The sequence below is a fragment of the Lygodium microphyllum genome, chromosome 4 (genome assembly GCF_053477565.2).
Source record: "Lygodium microphyllum isolate KBCC chromosome 4, Lygodium_microphyllum_v1.1.10, whole genome shotgun sequence".
Lineage (NCBI taxonomy): Eukaryota > Viridiplantae > Streptophyta > Polypodiopsida > Schizaeales > Lygodiaceae > Lygodium > Lygodium microphyllum.
The window spans coordinates 163006308-163029649 of record NC_141138.1 but is presented as its reverse complement, the minus strand read 5'-3'; the positions used below and the strand labels follow the sequence as shown (position 1 = coordinate 163029649).

General features: G+C 43.2%; 1 protein-coding gene across 3 annotated transcripts in view; it reads right to left on the bottom strand.

Moving 5' to 3' along the window:
• LOC148037854 (Thioredoxin superfamily protein) overlaps positions 1–21492 on the bottom strand; it is a 34535-nt gene extending 13043 nt beyond the window's left edge. For 2 of the 3 annotated variants that reach the window (XR_015690723.1, XM_087676817.1), the window contains exon 1: positions 20708–21492. Coding sequence is in view for 2 of the 3 variants with exons in the window: in XM_087676817.1 (XP_087532943.1) it covers positions 20708–21301 (594 nt within the window). In the remaining variant the exon portion in view is untranslated. The remainder of the gene's footprint in view (positions 1–20707) is intronic. The other variant, XM_087676818.1, reaches the window with a different exon arrangement.
• Positions 21493–23342: the final 1850 nt, after the last annotated feature.

The window sequence follows — 23342 nt, the reverse complement described above, 5'->3', positions numbered from 1 at the left end:
ACCTATATAATGAGCTCTCCAAGAAAAGCTCCGAAATTTCACAAGGAACAATTTTGTTTTAATAGCTATCTCAAATTCTTAACCATTTGAGAGATTTTTAAAGTAAAAGATTTGAAAGTTTTTCTCTGGAAAAGTGACATGTGGCATCAATAAGAAAACATGTGTCATTTTGAAAAGGCAAGTGTCCCCACACTTATTATTTTCAACAAACACTTGTCGTTTGTAACCTCTACTTTCCACTTTTAAGCTCCCAAGCCCCACACCTATATATTGGAGATCTCTCTCTTCATTTGAAATAAGCCCTCATACTGAAATTTCAATAACATACTTTGTACTCTCCTATCTATCTCTCATCCAAGAAGCACTTTCTATTTAGCTTGATCTAGTCCAAGCACCAAAGAAGAGAATCAACTTGCTGCAATGCTAAGAATTAGGGTAATTAGGGTTTCAAAACCCTAATTCTTAGAATTGCAGCAAATCATCCTTTTTGTATATGATTTAGGAACTTGGTGCCCGTGGTTCTGTTTCAATAAATTCTTGTCAAGAGGGAGAGGTTGGTCTCTCTCTCTCTCTCTCTCTCTCTCTCTCTCTCTCTCTCTCTCTCTCTCTCTCTCTCTCTCTCTCTCTCTCATACACATTTTCATGGCGATAATTGATCGAGTTGATTAAATTCAAAGTGTTGTCATTCTCACATTATTCTTCATACTTACATTGGTATCAAAACAAGGACTTCTTCTTTGCAAGAACTTTTCTACATGACGATCTTTGGGCCCAACTTTCTCACCATGTCGAGAGGCAAAGATGAGAATTTTGGTGAATAACTAGGAAGCTCCCAACACTTTGTATCTGTATGCTTCTCTGATTATGAGAAGATACAAAGATACAAGGAGTTGGAAGCCGATCCAGAAATTCAAGCTTTGATGGAGAGAAGGACTGAAGTGAAGGTCTTTGAAGATTTCCTTACTGAGAATGTTGGGTTTTACTCACACCTACGCTCACAAAGGAGTGTCGGTGATCTCCAATAGGACACTAGGACACTTTTTACTCCCCGTATGAGAGGTTTTTTTTTCCATATTTATTCTCTTTATTTTATGTGCTTATGTTACACAATTTCGAGCACTTATTGTGTTTCACACCCGAAGGTTTAAGGGTTGTACTTTGTACTTGCATTCATCACTTCAATCTATTGCATTGGATGTCGTGCTTTCACTCTACCCTGTCTACTCCACTCTTAGCTGAGCTTCGATCCACTCGTGTTCTCACAAATGGTATCAAAGCTAAGTTCAGCTCGGTCTTCTCTCCATGTGCTCTGCAACCAACAATAAGGTCGAGCTTTGCTCTAGCCTCAACCTCCAAAGCCCCTGCCAACTGCCTCGCACTGTAACAGCGACCTGCACTCTGCAACAGTCACCCCATCAGTAACTCCCACTAGCCAGTGACCTACAGCTCCCGCCAACTAGCCGCCAACAAGTGCCCACATCTGAGTTCTGTACCAGCTGCTCCGCCTCGTACTGCCCCTACGCCCAACTGCCACCCTGCCCTTGTGTCATGCACTGCGCCACCCCTCGGTACTCTCTACAACTCCACCAGCTATACCGCCCTATGGCCTAATCTCCAGCGTCATCTACTGCTCCAACTCACCCGCCAGCTCCAATCCACATGGTTCTCTCAGCCCCGCTCGAGCAACGCCAGGACCACCAATTGACGCCGCCCTGCTAACGCCAGCTCCACCCACAACCTATCAGTCTCCAACTATTATAGGGCTTCTCAAGACCTAAATCAACTAACTCTTGAGATAAAGGAAGCATTTACCAATTTTTTAATTCAAACATTTGAGTTAGAGCAACGGAATTTTGCCCGGAATTGGATCTGCAGATATTTCTTGTCAAGTGGTCAAGAAATTTTGGGGCTCTTGGGTTTTGTGAAGATGTTGGTACATGCAGTACAGTTTCAGTCTAAAATAGATTGTTTTTTAGCATTTTGGGACAAGAAATTTTGGGGCTTTTGCTTCTACAATGTTGCTGAGCATTTATTGTACCTAATTACTTGCTGTAATTTCTAGAAATTTTGGGATTTCCAGGTTATTCCAACTTGGAACATTGCTCTTTTGCTATCTAACCAGCATTGTTTATCATGGAAATTCAAGGAGGTAATGTATTTACCTATGTATCCAAGGAGGACAGGTTGAATGGTAACAACTATTCACTCAGGTCCTTCATGATGAAGAATGTGCTAATTGCGAAGAATCTTTGGGAATATGTCAATGGTGAAGAAGTTAGGCCCAGAGTTGTGGCTCCTGCTACTCCTCCTCCAAGAGGGCATGGACAACAGCAACTCAGCCTATTCCAGCTCAGCCACTTCCCCAAAGATTAGTAGCACAAAAGGCATGGGATACACGGGATACACAGGCCTTGTCGCTGATTCCATTGGCAATTCAGCGGTCTATCATTCCTCACATTCGGTCTGCAACTCCTTCACGAGTAGCTTGGCTGACCTTGGAGCAGATACGGCCTTGAACCTCACCATGATTGCCCCACAGCCACTTACTTTCCTTCAGTTGGTCAATTTGCTCTTAGAGATGTCAAAATGCAGCAATGCGGAAGCGTTGGACAAAGACTAAGAGAGAATGAACATAGAGAGAAGAGAGAGAGAGAGAAAAGGAGTGTGTGTAACGCAGAAAATCTGCAGTGTAGTATGCTGTATAGGAATGCAAAAATATACACGGGTGTAGAGAAAATATCTGCATGTGTCTTCGCCTTGAGGACCTCGATCTCCGTCAGCCCTGGTGTTGTCCGTCTCTGCAGTCTATCTCTATCAGATCTCAAGATCAGAATGTGTACACTGTATCCAAGTGCAGGACTGGACTGCTATAAATAGCAAAGAAAATAATCACAAAAATGGGCAGAATCAGGTCTGCTGCATTTAATGCAGCCGACTGCACAGAAAACCTGGCCGACTGCTGCTGAGCCACGTGGTACCTGTCCAACCTATCTGATTGCTGCCGACGTGGCTGCAACTGCTGACATGGCATAGACTGCAATGTCTGTACTACCTGCTGCAATACTGATGTCCAAGGAATGACATCTCTAACACCCCCTCTCAAATCCTGGGCAAGGCAAAAGACTGAGTGATTTGGAATGTTGCCGAAGAGGAGCCTGGGAAAGCGCCTTCGTGAACAAATCTACAAGATTATCCTCTGTCTTGTAGTACTCCACATCAATGGTGCCATCCATAAGCTTCTCCCGAATGAAGTGATACTGGATCTCAATGTTCTTCGTCCGGGCATGGAATACAGAATTCCGTACCAAGGCAATACAACTCTCACTGTCGCACCACAAAAGAGTAGGACAAGTCTGGGGGCAGCCAAGCTCCTCCAACAATCTCCGAAGCCACACAACCTCACATGTGGTGGAAGACGCGGCCCGATACTCCACCTCAGTAGAAGAAAGAGCTACTGTGGGCTGCTTCTTGCTACTCCAAGAGACAGCACCTATACCCAAGGTAAAGCAGTAACCTATAGTAGACCGCCAGTAGTCCACATCACCAACCCCGCTCCAACTTGCAAGAACAAGATCTGAAACATCTGTATCTACTAGATAAGAAATCCCTAAGTCAAAGGTCTCTTGCAAATACCGAAGAATCCTCAAAGCAGCCTGCCAATGCACCTGCTTGGGTTCACTCATGAACCCCGCCAAAAGACCCACAGCAAAACAAAGATCAATACGAGTGTTGAGTAGCCAAATCAAGGATCCAATCAACTGACGGTAGCGAAAAGCATCTGTCAATGGAGAATCTAAAAGTGAAGTGGCCTTCCAGTTCGGATCCATAGGAGTAGAAATGGTCCGACAAGTCTCCATCTTAAAAGTCACCAAGAGCTCCTGAATGTATCTCTACTAGGAGACGAAGATCCCCCTCTGAGACTGATATATCTCGTGACCCAAGAAGAAATGAAGAAGCACCAAATCCATCATCTCGAACGTCTGATGTAAAGCTGTCTTGGTCTCGTGGACCTTTGGTGCATGATCCCCTATCAGAATCAAATCATCAACATACAACACAAACAACACATGGCCAACCTCGGAAGTGTGCACATAAAGCTGGAGCGCCGATATCCCAACTTCGACTGAAGAAACGAGTTAATATTCTCGTTCCATGCACGCGGAGCCTACTTGCGGCCATACAAGGCCTTCTTCAACCTGTAAACTTTCCCATCCAAGAATCCAAAGCCAAGAGGCTACTCTACATAGATCTCCTCCTACAAGTCACCATTGAGAAAGGCCGACTTCGCATCCAACTTATAGACAGGCCATCTCCTATGACCAGCCAAGGCAAGAACAGCTCGAATAGTCGCCATACGAGCAGAGGGGACAAAAGTATCATGAAAGTCAATGCCTGGGCGCTGAGCAAAACCTTTAGCAACAAGGCGAGCCTTGTGCTTGTCCAAAGAACCATCGCTAAGATACTCGGTCTTGACAACCCACTTGACGCCAATCACCTTCTTGTGAGAGGGACGAGGCACAAGAGACCAAGTGCCATTCCTCTCAATAGCCTCTAACTTGGTTTCCATAGTCTTCCGCCAATGGCCAGACTGCAAAGCCTCCTTTACTGAAGTGGGCTCTCGATCCTCCATAACACGGGTCATCAAACAATAGTTAGAGTAAACAAGCTCCATAGAATGTGCCTGGTGCCTCTGTGACCTCCGTGGTCCATCCTGCGGTTCCCACTCCTCAAGGACCCCCTCAATCCTTAAATCTTAGAGTGTGTCATGGGCCCAACGAGAAGAAGGCCGGACCTCTCCCCGTTGCTCTCCATTTGCTGAAGACTCGGGTACATCCACCGGCGAAAGCTCCACTGGGGTGGCCAGTGGAAGGGAAGACTCTGAATCAAAAGAAGAATCTCCATCAAAAGGCTCTAGCTCCAAAGGAACTGTCTCGAGAGCCCAACTCTCCTCTGGATCTCCAAGGACGAGGTGCTCCTCACCCCCCTTTGTGGCCGGAACTTCCACAAACCATACATCTCAGCTCTGTAGACATTGTCAGAAGTGGTGCAGCAATGGAAGCATAAACATGTGCTGAAATAAACTGGTGAACACAAGACGAAAGAAAAGAATGAGAGAACACAATACGGATGAGAACTCAGATGTATGCTCGGGAAATGGAATCCATATACCAAGACATCAGACAGTACAGATACAATGTGAGTCACCCGTTGTGGAGGCACTAGTACCTGCTCCCTCTCCCTAGAAACTATCAGCTGATGAATGAATAGTGGAGGAGGGAGCCACACGATATATAGGACAAATAAATGCCTATATATCTTTGTGTCCAGCCTATTGTACCACAAGTACAAACTCAACCGTGAGCTGACTAATCTGCTAACACCCTCTGTCAGATCATGGGGGATCCGATACAATACAATATGCAATGATAATGTCGCATCATAGTATATACAACAATGTCCATCATAGTAGAACCATGGATACCCAAGTAGTGGGTGCGCAAGCCACCACCAAGGTGCCTCGGAGAGAACCGAACGTCGATGTCAATCGTACCAACTCCTGAAGATAGAGAAGATCATAGCAACTCTCAATGTTTGTCAACATGCCTCTGATGTAGCATACAGGACCATCCTGTCACCAATGCCGCAGTTTAGAAATGACCATGGATTCCCCTTCTTTGGCTAGACTGCCAAAGTATCCCCTCATATGAGCTCCAAACGAAAGCCACCCGCTCTCTGTCAAGTAACTAGCCCGTCATGAACCTGGATGTCAATCCTAGCTCCAAGATTTGTACTTGCCAGACTTTAGTCAATGCGTCAGGGATGTCCCTCTTTGGATCCTCTGCATCTGTATAGAAATATAGATGAGACACGGCTACCCCATCACACCACCCGCTCACACTCCCTCTCTGGCACTGGAGAGTCGTGAGGGATGTCCTCATCACCACCACTAGAAAGCAACTAAGGAAGGGGCCACTAAGCCCTTCCCACGATCCGAAGAAGAGGATCGCTTCCGCGCCGTGGACTTCACGTTGGCCAGAGGATCGGAATCGGAATCTAAGGCAGAGGATGACTTGTCGGAGTAGTCCGCATCTTGCTTCGTCTTTTGCTCCTTTTTCTTCCTCTTGGAAGCTGCTAACTCGTTATAGTCCTTTAAATGACCCTACTTGCCACAATGGTAACATTGGGCCTTCAACTTCTTCATCTTCGAACCCCTCTCTAAAGCTGCAAGAGCCTCACAGGAATCTCCATGGAGGGGATCATCAGTGGATGTGCATGGAGCAGCTATCTATAGGGAATTGAGAAAAGAAGTAGAGAAAAGAAGGGAGTGGAAGAGAGAACACAGCCAAACCACGAGCACAAAGGAACACAGCCAAACCACGAGCACAAAGGAACACAGCCAAACCGCGAGCACAAACTACAAAAAACAAGAGTTCACGTACAGTATAACCCAAAATCTGATCAAAATAAAACAAAAGCTACTGTAAAAAGACAAAAAATCAATCAAAAACTCCCAACAACAGCAAAAACGGCCAGATGATATAAGTACCCAACCAGGAGGAGATGCAAAAGCACCAAAACGCAGGCTGAAATGGATGCGCAGGCTGTACGGATACTGATGTCAATAAAAAACGCACGCAAAACAGGTTGCCTGGTTGGAGCAGCAGCTACCTGATTAGCAAGAGGGAAAACTGTCCGAAAATCAGCAAGAAAACACAGCAGCAACACAAATCCTGAAATCTGATACCATGTCAAAAGTGGTGCAGCAATGGAAGCATAAACATGTGCTGAAATAAACTGTTGAACACAAGACAAAAGAAAAGAATGAGAGAACACAATACAGATAAGAACTCAGATGTATGCTCGGAAAATGGAATCCATATACCAAGACATGAGACGGTGTAGATACAATGTGAGTCACCGGCTGTGGAGGCACTGGCACCTGCTCCCTCTCCCCAGAAACTGTCAAGTGATGAATGAATGGTGGAGGAGGGAGCCAGACAATATATGAGACAAATAAATGCCTAAAAGATCTTTGTGCCCAGCACATTGTACCACAAGTACAGACTCAACCATGAGCTGACTAATCTGCTAACAGACATCTCGCTTGACGGTATCAAATAGACAATAACCTTGGGATTGAGAGCTGTAGCCAACGAAAACCTGTCATCGAGATGCCGCCTCAAACTTGTCACGTTGCATCTTCGGGATGTGCACATAGGCGTCACACCCAAAGATCTTGAAATACGAGACATCAGGCTAAGTCCCAAAGTAAGCCTCAAAAGTTGTCATCCTATCAACAGCCGAAGTGGGAGATTGATTGAGGATGTGAACTGCGGTAGCCACTGCCTCGGCCCACAAAAACTAAGGTATCTATCGGTGCTTCATCATGGTGCGCACCATCTTGATCACACTTCGGTTCTTCCGCTCCAAAATGCCATTCTCTTGAGGAGTTTTGGTGTTAGCAAACTCCTAGTGAATGCCCCTATCCGCACAAAAACAAGCAAACTCATTAGACATAAATTCACCGCCCTTGTCTGAACACAAGATCTTCAATCGCCAGCCAAATCGGTTCTTCTCAAAGAGAAGCCAATCCTTGAAGTGAGAGAAAGCCTCTAACTTCAATGTCAAGAAATAGGCTCATGTCATCCTACTGTAGTCATCTACGATCAACATGAAGTACAAGCTCCCCTTCAAGGACTTGGTCCTCATCAGGCCACAAAGATTCGTAGATACAAGCTCCATAGGTAAAGTAGACTTCCATGAAGCTTTGTTGGGAATCACATCCCGATGCAGTTTTCCACGAATGCAAGAGACACGTGGATGATGGCTCACCACTATGTCCGGCAAACCTCGAACAAACGAACCTCGCGACGCCTTCCCAAGGTACTCATAGTTTAGGTGGCCAAACCGAGCATGCCATAGCTCAGACTGTGTTTGAGAGATAAGAAGAAGAGATGTAGAGCTGTAGAAGACTTCAATTTGCAGATGCCATTCTCCTCATAACCTATAGAGAGAACCTTCCTCAATCCACGATCAAGAACTCGAACAGTATCACTGTCAAACTCCACCAAGAGGCCAAGAGCACAAATCTTATGGACCGAAAGCAAATGATACCCCAAACCTGGCACATGCAACACCTCAGAAGTGTGGGTACCACCACGTCCATCTGGAATCAGCTGCATCTCAACCCGCGCAACAATAGACACAAAAGAGCTGTCTCCAATGAGAATCTGCCCACGCGAAGGTCGCAAATGGGCAACACCAACGGGAGAAGGAGTCATGTGCCGTGAGGCGCCACTATCCACGATCCACTCTCGAGCCTAGGAAGTTGTCATCATAGCATCAAAAGTCTTCCGTGTAGATTCCTCAATGACTGCTAAGTGCAGAAAGGTAGTTGATGAGGGTGCAGCCACTGCTCCAAAATCCTTCGTGTCCTTCTTGTCTTTGTCAGGGCAATCCTTCTTCCAATGATCAGTCCTACCACAAATATGGCAAGTCGATTCCTTCTCCTTGTCTTTCTTGAATTTGTTATCCGCCTTCTTCTAAGAGGCTTGACCAACCAAAGCCTCCGATTTGGAAGCATTCTGTCCCTTCAACTGTTCCTCTTGGTCCAAGACCATAGGAACCAACTCTTCCCACCGAAGAGTCGACTCAATAAGAGCAGAATAAAAAGTACCGAATCGTGGTAGCAACTAGGACAATAAAGTGATCGCCATGTCTTCAAAGGAAATAGGCTTTCCCACATTTTGAACCTGCATCTGAAGCTGCCGAAGCTTGTTGATGTGTTCCGGAAGCGAAGAAGACTTATTCACGGATAGGGTCCGCATTTGCATCTCCAAAGAAACCCTCTTCATCAAGGTCATCCGGTTATACATCTAGTCAAGCTCGAGCCATATCTCTCGAGCCACTGTTAGGTGCTCGATATGAGCTATGACGGCTGTAGTACAAGACAAAAAAAGAAACGAACAAATCCTGGCATTCAGTTTGTTCCGACGAGACTGGGCCTTGGTCAACTCCGCACGAGCATTGGAAGAGAGTTTGGACTCATCTCTCACCGAGGACCTGTTAATCTCCTCCATCACAAGCTCCGCCAAATCATAAGACTCTACAATGGCCAACATCATCACCCGTCAGATGCGGTAATTGTCACCGTCAAGCTTCTAATCCAATGAAAGAGCTAATAGGACAAGCACCTTCCTGTCCATGATCGCCTGGAACTCCAAATCAGTCTATGTAGACATGGTCGCCTGCAATGCCTGCACAAACGCAAAATCAATCCCCCTCTGACTGTGTAAACACAGCCTGTTAGGGTTGTTTCCTCTGCTTCCCGAACCTTCTTCAACCGCCGAAGGCGATGAAAAGGTAAAATCTGCAGTGGAAGGCCTAAAACACAGCCTTCCTCCCCTTCGAACAGCAATAACCTGCAGCAAATTCACCAGTTGGACTCATTTTCCGCACGCTCACACTAGCTTCAGCCTTGTTCCGATGCGTAGCTCTCCCATTCACCCTCGAATGCTGAAAACGCAGCCTTGTGTCGCGCTGAAATTTCCTTTTCAAGTAGGTTCTTCAAGCAGTCAGTCCGATTTCACCGCTCTGATACCATGTCAGAGTCCAACGAAAGAGCCGTAGGACAAAGATTGAGAGAGAGTAAATACAGAGAGAAGAGAGAGAGAGAGAGAAGGAGACAGTGTAACGCAGAAAATCTACAGTGTAGTATGATGTATAGGAATACAGAAATATACATGGGTGCAGAGAAAACATTTGCATGTGTCTCCGCCTTCAGGACCTCGATCTCCGTCAACCTGGGTGTTGTCCGTCTCTGCAGTCTGTCTTTGTCAAATCTCAAGATTAGAATGTGTATCCAAGTGCTGGACTGGATTGCTATAAATAGCAGAGAAAATAACCACAAAAATGGGCAGAATCAAGTCGACTGCATTTAATGCAGCCGATTGCACAAAAAACCTGGCCTACTGTTGTTGTGCCATGCAGCACCTGTCCAACTACTGCTGACGTGGCTGCGATTGCTGACGTGGCATCAACTGCATTGTCTGTACTGCCTGCTGCAATACTGTTGTCCATGGAACGGCATCTCTAACAAGAGAAGGAGAACACAAGAAGAAACTGTGGTATGGATGTTATAGCCTCTAAGCAAGCTTTTATGGCACGACAGAAGGGCAAGGGCAGCCAAGCAAAGAATGCTCTGCAGAGCTCTGGGACTTCAAGCACTTCACACGGCAATAAGAAACAAGGGGGTAGGCAAGCCAAGAAGGGAAAATGTCATTATTGTAAGAAGCCAAGCCACTACATCACTGAGTGTAGAAAGCATATAGCCAAGGAGGAGTCAAGGATGTTTATTTCTTATGCACCTTCCACTGCTACTGAGTCAGTATCCTTTGTTGCATACACGGACTATTGTTTTTATACATGCAGTTATGACTCTTCTTGGGCTGATAGAGCATTTAGCTCTACTGAGGATGCAGGCACATGGTTTTTTGAAAGTGGTGCTTCTAGGCACATCACATCTCGCAAAGGTTTGTTTGCCTCTGTTGTTGCAGCCCCAGTTGGCAAGTCTGTATAGTGTGCCAACAATGCATCATACCCTATTAGAGGTATTGGGGAGATTGTGCTCACAGCCACTGATGGCTCTATTCTCCGCCTACAGGATGCCTTGTTTATGCCATGTATAAAGAAGAATTTGTTGGCACAGTGTGGTTTGCAGGTCACCTTTGATGATGACAGATGCATGGTGAGAAATATGTAACACATGACTTTGGTATTGACTGGCACTCTATGTCATGGGTTATATGAGTTGGATGCTCTTTCGGTTGATCAATCGGCCTATTTAGCGTCCACTCTTACTCCTGCTATGTTATAGGTGGAGTTATGGCATACTCGCATGGGGCATGTAAACTATGGTAGCTTGATGCTTTTACAGTGTACACAGATGCTTGATGGATTACCTCTCTTGGAGAGACCTCCTTGCAAGAAATGTATTTTGGGAAAAATGCATCCGTTTTCATTTCCCCATGATGTTGCTTTTAGAGCCACAGCTAGGTTATAGATAGTGCACTCAGATGTATGTGGCCCTATGCAGACAAAGTCATTGGGTAGCTGTTACTATTTTGTGACTTTTATTGATGACTTTACTCGCTTCTGCTGGGCCTACTCTTTAGTGAAAAAGTCAGAAGTGTATGATGCATTTTTGGCTTCTGTAGCACTTGTTGAGAATCAATCTACCTGCAGGGTGAAGACTCTCCGTTCAGACCGAGGGGGGGAATACATGTCCTCTATGCTGAATTCTTTTTTGAAGCAGAAGGGCATTGTTCATCAATACACTACCACTTATACTCCACAGCAGAATGGGGTTGCAGAGAGGAAGAATCGGTCACTCATGGAGATGGCCAGATGTATACTGAAAGCAAAAAGCTTGCCACAGAGTTTTTGGATGGAAGCAATTATGTGTGCTTGACATGTTTTGAATAGATGCCCCACCAAAGCATTAAAGAATATCACGCCTTTTGAGGCTTGGAACAGCCAAAAACCTTCTATTGGGCACTTTCGTACTTTTGGGTGTCCTGCATATGCACACATTCCGAGGTACTTAGAAAAAAGTTGAATAACAAGGCTGTCAAATGCATTTTTGTGGGGTACAACAGTGAGAGCAAAGGATATAGATTATATGATCCTGTCTCTAAAAAGATATTTGTCAGTAGGGATGTGGTTTTCGATGAAAAATCAAAATTATCCCTTGCTTGTTATGACACATATCAGGCTGCCAGTGATGCATTTGAAGGGATGCTGCCTATTTCATTTGGTGATACAGTTGGAGTTTCAGCAAGCGAACGTGATGTTCAGCCAACTGCTCCATTGGAGAATGCTGAAAATCAGCCCATGGCTGATCTAAATATTCAGCAAGGTGCTGAATCTGAAATTCAGCAAGAGCTTGTACACAGTCACGAGGCTAGACAAATGCCTAGATAGTATTTACAGACTATGAAAGATAGTCATTTGGATGCTCCCATGGCTGGTTGTACTAGGAAGGCAAGCTCATATGCATGATGGTGCACATACCATGGAGTTTATTATGGCAGCACATACAGTTGATGATGAGGAGCCTGAATGTTTTGAGGATGCACAACATAGTGTGCATTGGATAGCAGCAATGCAAGCTGAGTTTGTTTCCATCATAAAGAATCAAACATGGGATTTAGTGTCTTTGCCTATTGGGAAGAAAGCCATTGGAACAAAATGGGTCTATAAGCTGAAAAGGAATGCAGATGGATCCATTGACAAATATAAAGCCAGGCTTGTAGCCAAGGGCTATGCACAGAAGAAAGGCATTGACTATGAGGAGACATTTGCTCCTATCTCCTACACGACCACCATGAGTTCTATGGTTGCTTTGGCTACTCATTATGGATGGATTGTGCATCAGCTAGATATAAAGACTGCATTTTTACATGGGAAACTTCATGAAGAAGTTTATGTACAATAGCCCATTGGTTTTGCAGTTGAGGGATCCGAACACTTGGTTTGTAAGCTCAAAAAGGATTTATATGGCTTGAAACAAGCTCTTGGAGATTGGTATGCAAAGATTGATGCTTTTTCACTCAGCCAAGGATTCATAAACAGCTCATCAGAGTCTACTCTTTACGTATGTAAAGAGGGGGGATCCATGCTGATCATTTGTCTAAATGTCGATGACCTTTTGCTTATAGGGAAACATGCTGATCAGATTTCAGCATTCAAACAAAATTTACAGCAAACTTTTGAGATGTCAGATTTGGGATCTTTGCACTATTACTTGGGCATTCAGTTCATTCATGATGCTAGAGGCATTGGTTTATCACAGTCGAGATACATTGGTAAACTTCTTGAGAGGTTTGGCTTACAAGATTGCAAGCCAGTCTGTACACCAATGGAACCTGGGCTGAAGTTGTCATTGCATGATGACAGTGACTTGTTTGATATCCACACATATGCTCCAACAGTTGGATGCCTTATCTACCTATGCAACACTAGGCCAAACATACAGTTTGCAATTTCAGCCCTGAGCAGATATATGCATCAGCCACGCACGTCACATTGGCAAGCTATCAAACGTGTTTTCCGTTACTTGCAAGGTACTAGGACTCTTGGATTGCTTTATGCCAAGGGGGGACCACTGCACTTACATGCTTAAGTGATTCTGATTGGACTCGTAATTATGATTCTCGTTACTCCACTAATGGCAATTGTTTCTTTGTTGGCTCATCTTGCATATCTTGGCTTAGCAAGAAGCAGTCCATTGTTGCTACATTGTCATGTAAAGTTGAATACAAGGTAGCTTTCACTACCACAGTTGAATGTGTATGGCTTAGATGCTTGCTAGTTGATTTGGATGTATCTATCACGGAGCCTACTCCTTTGTTCACTGACAATCAGAGTGCCATTACAGTGGCACGAAACTCACTGTTACATGCGCGCACGAAACACATTGAGATCCACTATCACTTTGTTAGAGAGAGGCTACATGCCAGAGATATCTGTCTTGTCTATTGTCCTACCACCAGTAATGTGGCAAACATCTTCACCAAAGCTCTTCCTTGCGACAAATATGAAGCATTTTGCAATGCTATAAATTTGATCTCCTTTGGTGGCGGATAATCCATGTATTTTGATCACTCTTCACTCCAGGGGGGTTTGTTGGGTTTTACTCGCGCCTACGCTCACAGAGGAGCGTCGTTGATCTCCAGTAGGACACTGGGACACCTTTTACTCTCCGTACGAGAGGTTTTTTCCCTAGATTTATTCCCTTTATTTTATGTGCCTATATTACACAGTTTCAGGCACTTTTTGTGTTTCACACACTTCGGGTGTGAACACTCTCTTGCAACCCTAAGGTTTTAAGGGTTGTACTTTGTACTTGCATCTTACACTTCTGTCTATTGCATTGGGTGTCGTGCTTTCACTCTACACTGTCTACTCCACTCTAAGCTGAGCTTCGATCCACTCCTGTTCTCACAGAGAAGGCTCTTGAGACAAATGGTATTACAACTACGAAGGCCTATCTTAGCATGAAAGATATCAATGTTATTGATACAACCAAGTCTATAGAAGGTAACGTATCACCTATCATTTGAGGATCCACCCAAGCGGTGACTTCAAAGTCTCATCATACACAAGTTGCCTCCTCTTGTCCCAAGAATCCCTCCATGGAGAAGAGAACAAAGAAAGTCAAAGAACTGGCTATATGGAGATGAGAAAGTTTATCCATGGATTACACCTGACAGTATGACGAGCTATCAAGGTAACAAAGCGTCATACTTTGGAAGTAACCCAAGATGCGGCCTTAGAAGCTGAAGGATTGCATATGTCATGGATACTTAGTAAAGCTTCAGAAGGGAGGGATCTAGCAAACCTTTTGTATATCAATTATTACCAACATATATTGGCTCAATGATTCCAAATTAATTTGATGCTCGTGCACTTTGAAAGGCGATTTGTATTATTTAAGTGTTTCAAAATATCAATATTTCTATGTAAGGGTAGCCAATAGCTAAAAAGCCCTATAATTATACTTAGGTCATCATTGATAAGATGCCCAAGACAAATTAAAAGTTTAGTTGAGCAGCCAAATTAACCAGAAAGTTCAGATGACTAAGACTTTGACACTCAGAGTCACATTGATTAGAAACCCATTAGAAAGTGAAACCAAATACTCATGATAGAAGAAACAAACCATGAACCAATGAACCTATATAATGAGCTCTCTAGAAGCTAAATTTGGCAACTCGTAAAATTTAGGAAATTACTATTTTTGAAAGATGCTCAAATCAAAATTTCATTCACATCAAAGGCTCCGAAATTTCACAAAAAACAATTTTGTCTTCAACAACTATCTCAAATTCTTAACTATTTGAGAGATTTTTAGAGTAAAAAGTTTGGAAGCTTCTTTCTCTAGAAAAGCAACATGTGACATCTGAAAGAGAAAGTGTCATTTTGAAGAGACAAGTGTCCCTACACTTATCAATTTCAACAAACACTTGTCATTTGTAACCTCTACTTTTCACTTTTGAGCATCCAAGCTAGTCCAAACACTAAAGAAGAGAATCAATTTCTTACTCGAAGATTGCAAAAATTAGGATTTCAAAACCTTGATTTTCAGAATTGTAACAAATCAACCTTTTTGTATTTGGTTAAGGCATTTGGTGCCCATGGTTGTGTTTCAATAAATTCCTATCAAGGGGGAGGGGCTGGTTCCCCTCTTAACGTAGTGCCTCTCTCTCTCTCTCTCTCTCTCTCTCTCTCTCTCTCTCTCACACACACATTTTCATGGTGATAATTAATCAAGTTGGTTAAGTTCAAAGTATTGTCATTCTCATGTTCTTCTCCATGCTTACAAGAAGAGTCCAAATGGAGAGAATGATCATGATACCATGTGAGAGTACGCAAAGAAAGAGGAATAGGAACATGGAGAGAAAAGAAGAGAGAAGACAACAAGAGTGAAAGAGAAATCTGCACTGGATTTGGAAAGAATATAATGATGGACTGATCAATCCTTGCATACAACCCAAAGCATCACTAAGGACACTGGAACAGGCTGGAAAATGCTGAATACAAATGGACTGATCAATCACTGCACACAACCCAAAGTGTCACCAAGGGCACCAAAACAGGCTGGAAAACTGTGGGAGCACTAGACACACTGATGGAGACAATAATGGTGATAGAGACGGAGTATGCAGCCAGCAATCCTCGCACAAGAGAAGAACGGTGCAATCTGGCTGAAACCTGCAAAGGCAAAAAGAGATAATCTGCCCCTACCTTTCGGCTTCTATATATAACCCGAAATGAAGAAAACTGGCCGCCTAGCAGCTGGCTGACTGCTGCCAGCTGGGTGACTGCATTAAATGCTGCCAGCTGGATGACTGCATTAAATGCTGATGTGGTAGCTGTTGGGCAAAAGTGCATCAGTCTCGTGCTGATCGCAACTAGACAAAGCTCAGCAAGCTGACATATCCCTAACACGAACAAGAAATGCACATTAAAATGTGTCCGGGGGGAGAAATGCCCACAAAACTAAATGATAAACACAATCAAAGCTCCTCTGTCTCCATCAAACTCTGACAAAGCTCACAACAAGGAAATGATATACTAACAAAAGAAAATGGTAGGCTAACAATTTCTTCTTCCAAATCTCACCCCAATGATGTTCCTATAGGGTGGATCTTCCTCATCCACCTTGATCTAACTCACCCTCGACATCGCCCCTTCTTTCTAGGTTACCTATTTATCACCCTACTCCCTCAACACCATCCACTCCCCGTCCCTTACCTCCCCTCCCCTCCCCTCTTCAACTTCTACTAAGGGTCCCTCAATCTTCAATGTGAGATCTTCTATTCATGAGGAGCTGCAAAGTTTAAACATAGTGCTCCACCCTCAATGTTCTCAGCATTTGATGCAAGAACCTTGATTCACTTTCCTTCTTTTCCCGAGTCACTAGAGGTCAATCGAAATCAGCTCATCTACAACAGCAACATGGGTGTTCACTTTATGTGAACTATGCCCTTATGAACAAGATTTTTGAGGATAGTGTGCCTGCCACTCTTCATGAAACTCTTGCCCACGATACCTAGAATCATGTTGTGTAGGAAGAGCTTAATTTTATCAAGCTAAATGACATATGGGATTTGATTTTGCGTCCCTTGAGGTGGGAGATTATCGGTGTAAAGATGGTCTATAAGACCAAGTACTTGGTGAATGGGACCTTGGACAAGTACAAAGCGAGGCTTGTTGCCAAGGGGATTATTCAAAAGCTTGGCTTGGAGCATGTAGAGTCTTTTTCTTCAACCATTTGAATGTCCACCATTTGGATTATTCTTGCAAGCAATGAAGGTAGAACGCAAAGGCACCTCATAACTCCACGTGAATTGAGGGGCCAAAAGAGAAAAAGGGAAAGCATGCAAGGCACTACATACAAAGCATACATGGCATTAAGGCTTGTGTAGTGAAGCATCTATGAATCTTTATCAAGAGCAATCTCAAATATTTCACAACATTTATGACCTTTCCACTACCACCAATATATTTACCTTCCACTTTACATTTATCAACTCCTTGTCGATATTATGGTTAGTTTAATCCATCATTACTAGCCTGTGATGCCAAGTCCGCATTTCTCAATGGCATTCTATAGGAGGAGAATTACGTGGATTAGCCTCTAGGTTTTATTATGCTAGGCAAGGAGGATCATGTCTATTGCTTGCAAAAGGCTCTCCATAGCCTTAAGCAAGCTCCTAGAGCTTGGTATCAATGGATCGACCAATTCTTTCTTGGGCATGGCTTCATAGAGAGTGTGAAAGGTCCCTTGCATCATGACTTAGGCACCTTTAGGCTACCATGGGCTAAGCCTTACTCTAGCCTTTTTTCTTCCATTGCATACTTATTCACTTCTTTTAATTTATGTCCATTGCATACACTCACTTAGATCCATTTTTAGCTTTAGCTAAGTACCAAAAGCATCTCAATATGAAACGACGAGTGTGCAGATTTTGGTTTCTATTCTAGTATTTTGTTAGGTTTTGTATATCACTCAATGGACTAACATTGTACGCATCCATCAATTCTAACTGAATTGGAAGCATGAGTTTTCAGTCCTTACCTTGCTGAGTATGCCTCCACATCCTTAACAACATGGAGATGGAGATAATGGCTTTCCTTTCAAGATCGCATCCCGAGCATCAATTGTCTTTTCTCATTGCTCTTCTAGCTTATGTATATTTTTCATTTGACATCAATTACTACTCCACTAGCTTTTCATTTTCATGTTAGATCAACCACTACCTTGGTGGTGGTACCTTCACATTCTTCACTCACATAGGAGCCATCTTTCGAGGATGAGCTTTAGCATACATGCAACACTTGATCAACACATCTCAATGACCCAAGTGGCTGATTTTATTTCTAGCTCTACCAACTAAGGAGGGTCAGGTCTCCCTTCTTCATGAACTAGGTTCATGCCCATGGTGGACTTCTACTTTGGTGGTTATGCTTTCGCATTCTTGAATAGCATCAAAGGCATCTCCCTGTGTTGAGATTTTTAGGATGCCAACAGCAATTAGTTAGCACAAGAGCCATCTCCCAAGATCGAGTAAGGCCACACCCCAACTATCCAAGTGACTTATTCTCCTTCCAACTTAACCAGCTAAGCAATGTCAAATCTTCCTTCATTGCACTACTCTAAGCCCCATCTTCATTAGGTTGTTAGCACCACAAGCCAATATCAAATCCTCCTCAACCTTCAACATTGACATCCATGGTTTGGGAGGGGGTTTCTTCTCACATAATACATGTAGGTTTCAGCTTTGTCTTGTCTTTGACATCAGCATCCCTTCCCTCTTCTATCTCCCATTGCATTGCATTCTCTTTTTCATCAATTTCATTATTATAAAAGGGCACTTGGGCAAGTTAAAAAATTCCCCCACAAGGGCACTGTCCGAATAACACCTTGTTGCATGAGCACACCCCTTTATATGTTACTATTTTGCATTTTCCTTGTGCATACATGTTGGGCCCTTGGTAGAGATGAAAACCTATAAGAGTAGGCTCTCTCCAAGATGAAACCCCATGCTTGTGTGTAGCATGTTTCCCTTTTACCTCATTGAGTGGAGCATTCATGGGAATTCCATCTCTCACCTAGGATCCTAAGCAACCACACACTTTACCTCTTTTGTACCTTGACAGTGACACCCTTGCCTCATGACCATACTTAGTGGGAATCCTAACATCATATTTTTTGCCCTAAATATAACACACACACACACATATCATAAGATCTATTCACTTCAATTAAGTAATATTATATTTCTTTCCCTAAAAAATACGCACATCATAAGAACTATTCACTTCAATTAGTCAAAAAAAGAGATCCATCACCTTTGCTATCTTGGTAGGCACTTGGGCAATCCATCACAACACCTTGATCCAATACCATAGTCTCTTTAGGGTGAGAGCTTTTGGGTAAAAAGGGGTGGAGCTAGTCCCTCACTCCACTTGGGCATCTTTCTAGGCCTACGAGGGAGGTATTGAACAACCAAAATTAAAGGGCTGCATTAACACAAAATTATGATGCATAAAGTCTAAATTTAGCTTCACAAAAACAAGCCCCAAAACAATTTTCTTTTTCATTCAACATACACCCAAATGCCAAGAAACACCATAGGCATCTCTTATGGACATCAATGATAATCACGAACTAAGCAAGGATCCTCCTCCTCGGGGACCCACCAAGGAGGAGGGTTCACTCAACTGTTCAATAGACAAGAGCCCCAACCACACAAACACTCCATGTGAGTGTAAGTGTGCCTGCATATGATGCACCTTGTTGGGCTCATGTAGTGTAAGTGTGCCTACCTATGATGTACCTTGTCGGTCTTGAACCCACAACTGCTAGGTTATGCAGCATAAGCTTTACCACTAGGCCATCACTTTAGAGACAAGCCCCAAGAAGATGTATATAATTAAAGCAACCTTTTATTTGGCAACAGGGAAAATGCCCCAAAATCCTCAATATAAGGAAAAATTATGGGCATCCATTCCACTCTGCACGTCATTTAGCACTCCAACATCATCATTACCTTCAACATCAGCCCTCCCTCTACCATTAGTTGCCACTCCTACATCTTGTTGCTATCATCCAAATGGGACCACCTAGCTGCCAAAGGAATCTCTACTGTTGTCACAAGACCCAAATTGTGCCGCCCAACCTTTGGTGCTTTCCTTCAATTTGTATTTGTTGCTTGAGCCCTACATTTTCAACATCAATATGCACCTTCACCATTTAGTTGTTGTTGCGAGCCATCTCCCATCCTTCGAGGCTGCATTTTTTATTTTAGGCTATTGTCAATCATCAACATTCTCATCTACAATAGTCACCTCTTCAAATTCATCTCTAGGAACCTACAATTGGCTCCCAACTACTCCATGTCATCATCTACATGTTAGAAAACCTGCAACCAATTTAGTAGGAGGGAGGGAATGGTGCATGCACTAGGTTGTGACATAAATATACTTGGGCCATAAGTTAATCGAACAATAGATCATTCCATAGGTATTATGAGTCAATCAATGCATAAAACAATATAACCTTAGGTTGTGACTAGTTGGGGATCCTTTGGGTGCTATGTAACACTCATAATGCCCTTTCTACACACGATTAGTCCAAGCATGTTATCAATCTCAAAAAGTCAATAATGAGTACAAGGCTTGGAGTTTGCTCATCACATAAGAGCATTCAACTATACTTGCTAATTGTTTCTCACAAGGGAAGGGACCATCAGCCATTAATGGTGTGTAATGAAAAAACATACTTAGCCCTAAGATTGCCATCTCTCTTGCCCAATGTTTCACATGGTTCCCATAATAAGAGGTTATTAAGCCCCGCATATTGACAATTACCAATTAAATCACGTCGGTTACTAAAACATACTCTCATATAATGAGCTTGAAAGATGTAATTTGGGTGTGCGCTTCGAGTTATTTTGTCTTGTCTATAAAGCATATTGAACACTTCAAGTCATGATTTCCTTGAAAACTTCCATGCAGATAAAATCTGTTCCATACCGCGTAATTATTGCAAGAATGCAACTACATCTGAGAAATTGCAGGACTAGACTTTTGCCTGGATGTAGGCAAGCAAAAATTCAGTTACTAATTCATCTCATACCTCTGGCAGCCATTTTTGATTCTCCACATCTGCCATGACAATGTTCAGCCATTCATTATTGCGTGACTCAACAGCCGAAACAGTACTGACCAAGGAATGGCAGAGCTTGCATCTGGGGGAGTAAAATTCAAGCAATGTGGCAGGCTTCATGCTTGCAAGTGCCTCCGCGAAAGCTCGGTGCTCAGCCTCTGCTTGCTCGAGAGATGAAAGCCTACGGACCGGTGATTTTCGCTGCTCAGACGGACCGTTCCAGGGTAGGGGGGGGAGCTGGTCCAAGAAACGGCGTGCCGGAGATGACACCTGTGGTGCTGTTGGTGATGACTTGCTTTGACCCGTCGGGTCCTGCATAATCTTTGAGGCCAGGCGGGCGCCAATTTTCAGGAGAGTCAGGAATGGCGGGGTCACCTGCTGGCCGCATTCCCATCGTATAGGGTCGTCCTTGTGACATCCTCCTGGCACGATTCGACGAAGAAGCTGAGAGGAGCGGTCTTCGATCTTGCTAGAAGGCCATTTCATGCAAAGCCATTCGGGCATCGGGGACGATCGCTTTGACGGAGCTCGGAACACGCGGTTTTGCCCTTCTTCCCCCGTCATCTCCTTCCCCTACTCCAACTGGCTCTGCTACTCGGAATCAGAATCAGAATGATGATCTGTGAGTGTTCCTCGTTTACGCCTGCTTTTCATAGCTTAACTTTCAGCGTCGATGTTTGCTTTTGCCGCCTCCTTGCAAACAGCGAAGACGCTGGCACGTTAGGCCTTTAAACGAGCCAAATAAAGCTCATCGTGCTGCGATTTGCCCATAATCACACTTTGAACTACAATTTTCGCTATCACATCATAAAATAAGAAACGCGAGAAAATTTTTTAATTTATTAATATCTTATCATTTCAAATATATGATTTTAAATCTCACCGCTTTTGCAGCCTTTAAGAGATGCATTCGTCGAAATTCAACCAATTTATTGAATTGTTTCTACAACCATCTTGCTCGTGCTCGCTCGCTCCCCTCCCCCTCCCTCCATAAACCATTGATGGCTTCTACGCCATGTCCACCACCTCCTAACCAGGAATAGGCTATCTGCACATGGCCCACGATGCACAGTTAGATCCAAGACATTGTGCGGCACAAACATGACACTATGCAGTAGATCTAAGACACTGGCTTGGTCAAGTCAAGCACTCGTGTTGCTCACCATATGTCCCTTTCTGTTGGAGTTAAGTGGAAATGAGATTGAGGTAGCCATCTCCATCAATATCCTTGCTAATTAGCTTAGACATGCCCATTATTGCTCCATAGCTCAAACTTACAAAGACCATTCAGTTGTCAATTGGATTGATCACAATCGTGTGAAGGATAAGACATCCATTTTACCAATTTTCACTACCCCATATTGAACATTTTTTACATGCAGGTAACCTAAAGCTTGACTACGACCTCATTGCTTTTCGGGACATAACTATTGCTTATGCTAGCACAGAATAATCGGTACCTGAAGAAATGGCACACAACAGACTATGGAGTTTCTCCCAAACTTAGAGATTAGCATATGCAATTTACGAAACATTAAGAGCATAAATAGTTGAGAAATAGTGAATTGTTGTAGCAACAGTACCTTGCTCGTGATGACAGAGCAATTGGCTCACTATCTTGTAGGGTTATTTAGCCTAGAATAGTTCAATTAATTTGATCTAGATTTTCCATCCCTTCTATTTCGATCCATTGTTCTCCCTTTTTTGTTCCACATTGATTATCCAAAGAATGCTTATAAACACCAATTCAACTTTGGTACATTTTGGATACACAAATTGGCAAAAAATCTGTGAATATTATCATATGCAAGCGTGCATGAAGCACCTTGATATGATAATTTCTTGAAATGTAATACAAGATAATCTAGTTTAGCATGTGTATAATAAAATAAAGATGGAGATGAGATGGCCATAAGGGCATGTATGAAGCACCTAAATAATCTCATCCAACAAGTTGTACAACAAAATGAAGATGGAGAGAAATGGAATTGAGAAGCATAGAGAGAAGAAGCTAAAGATGAAGAAGAGAGAGGGAAGAAGCTTGGAAAACTAGGTTTTGATAATCATGAATAACATGAGATTTGGTGTTTCACTTTTACATTTGATCGCACTATGGGAAAAATTAGTAGTCTTTCTTTGCACAGTGAGAGCATCATCCGAAATGGAACCATTTCCATGCATATAACATCGGTGGGGTTCAAACCATAATGGTCATCGACATTCTTGAGTAGATTTGATGGATCTATCAATGTCTATACTTGAAATTTGATCAAGCACATGTATTTGCTATTCAAGGATTCTACTTCCTCTGTGTGTGTGTGTGCATGCACATGCCTACAACAATAATAATTGAATATAATAACTTGAATAATTGAACGAGATGCTAATATGTTGTGTTTCAATTATAAAGTGTGGTTGAGTAAATTTTTTACATTTAGCAGACAAAAGTTGAATAAAGACAATGATTCATTCGTGGTTATAGCTATAAAAGGGACCACGCACTAATGACTTATATTTACGATTGAAATGGTGCATGCAATTGACAAACAAGTTTGGTTATTATGATGCAAGTCATGAGTATGACCAAGATGTCCCTTTGTAGAGG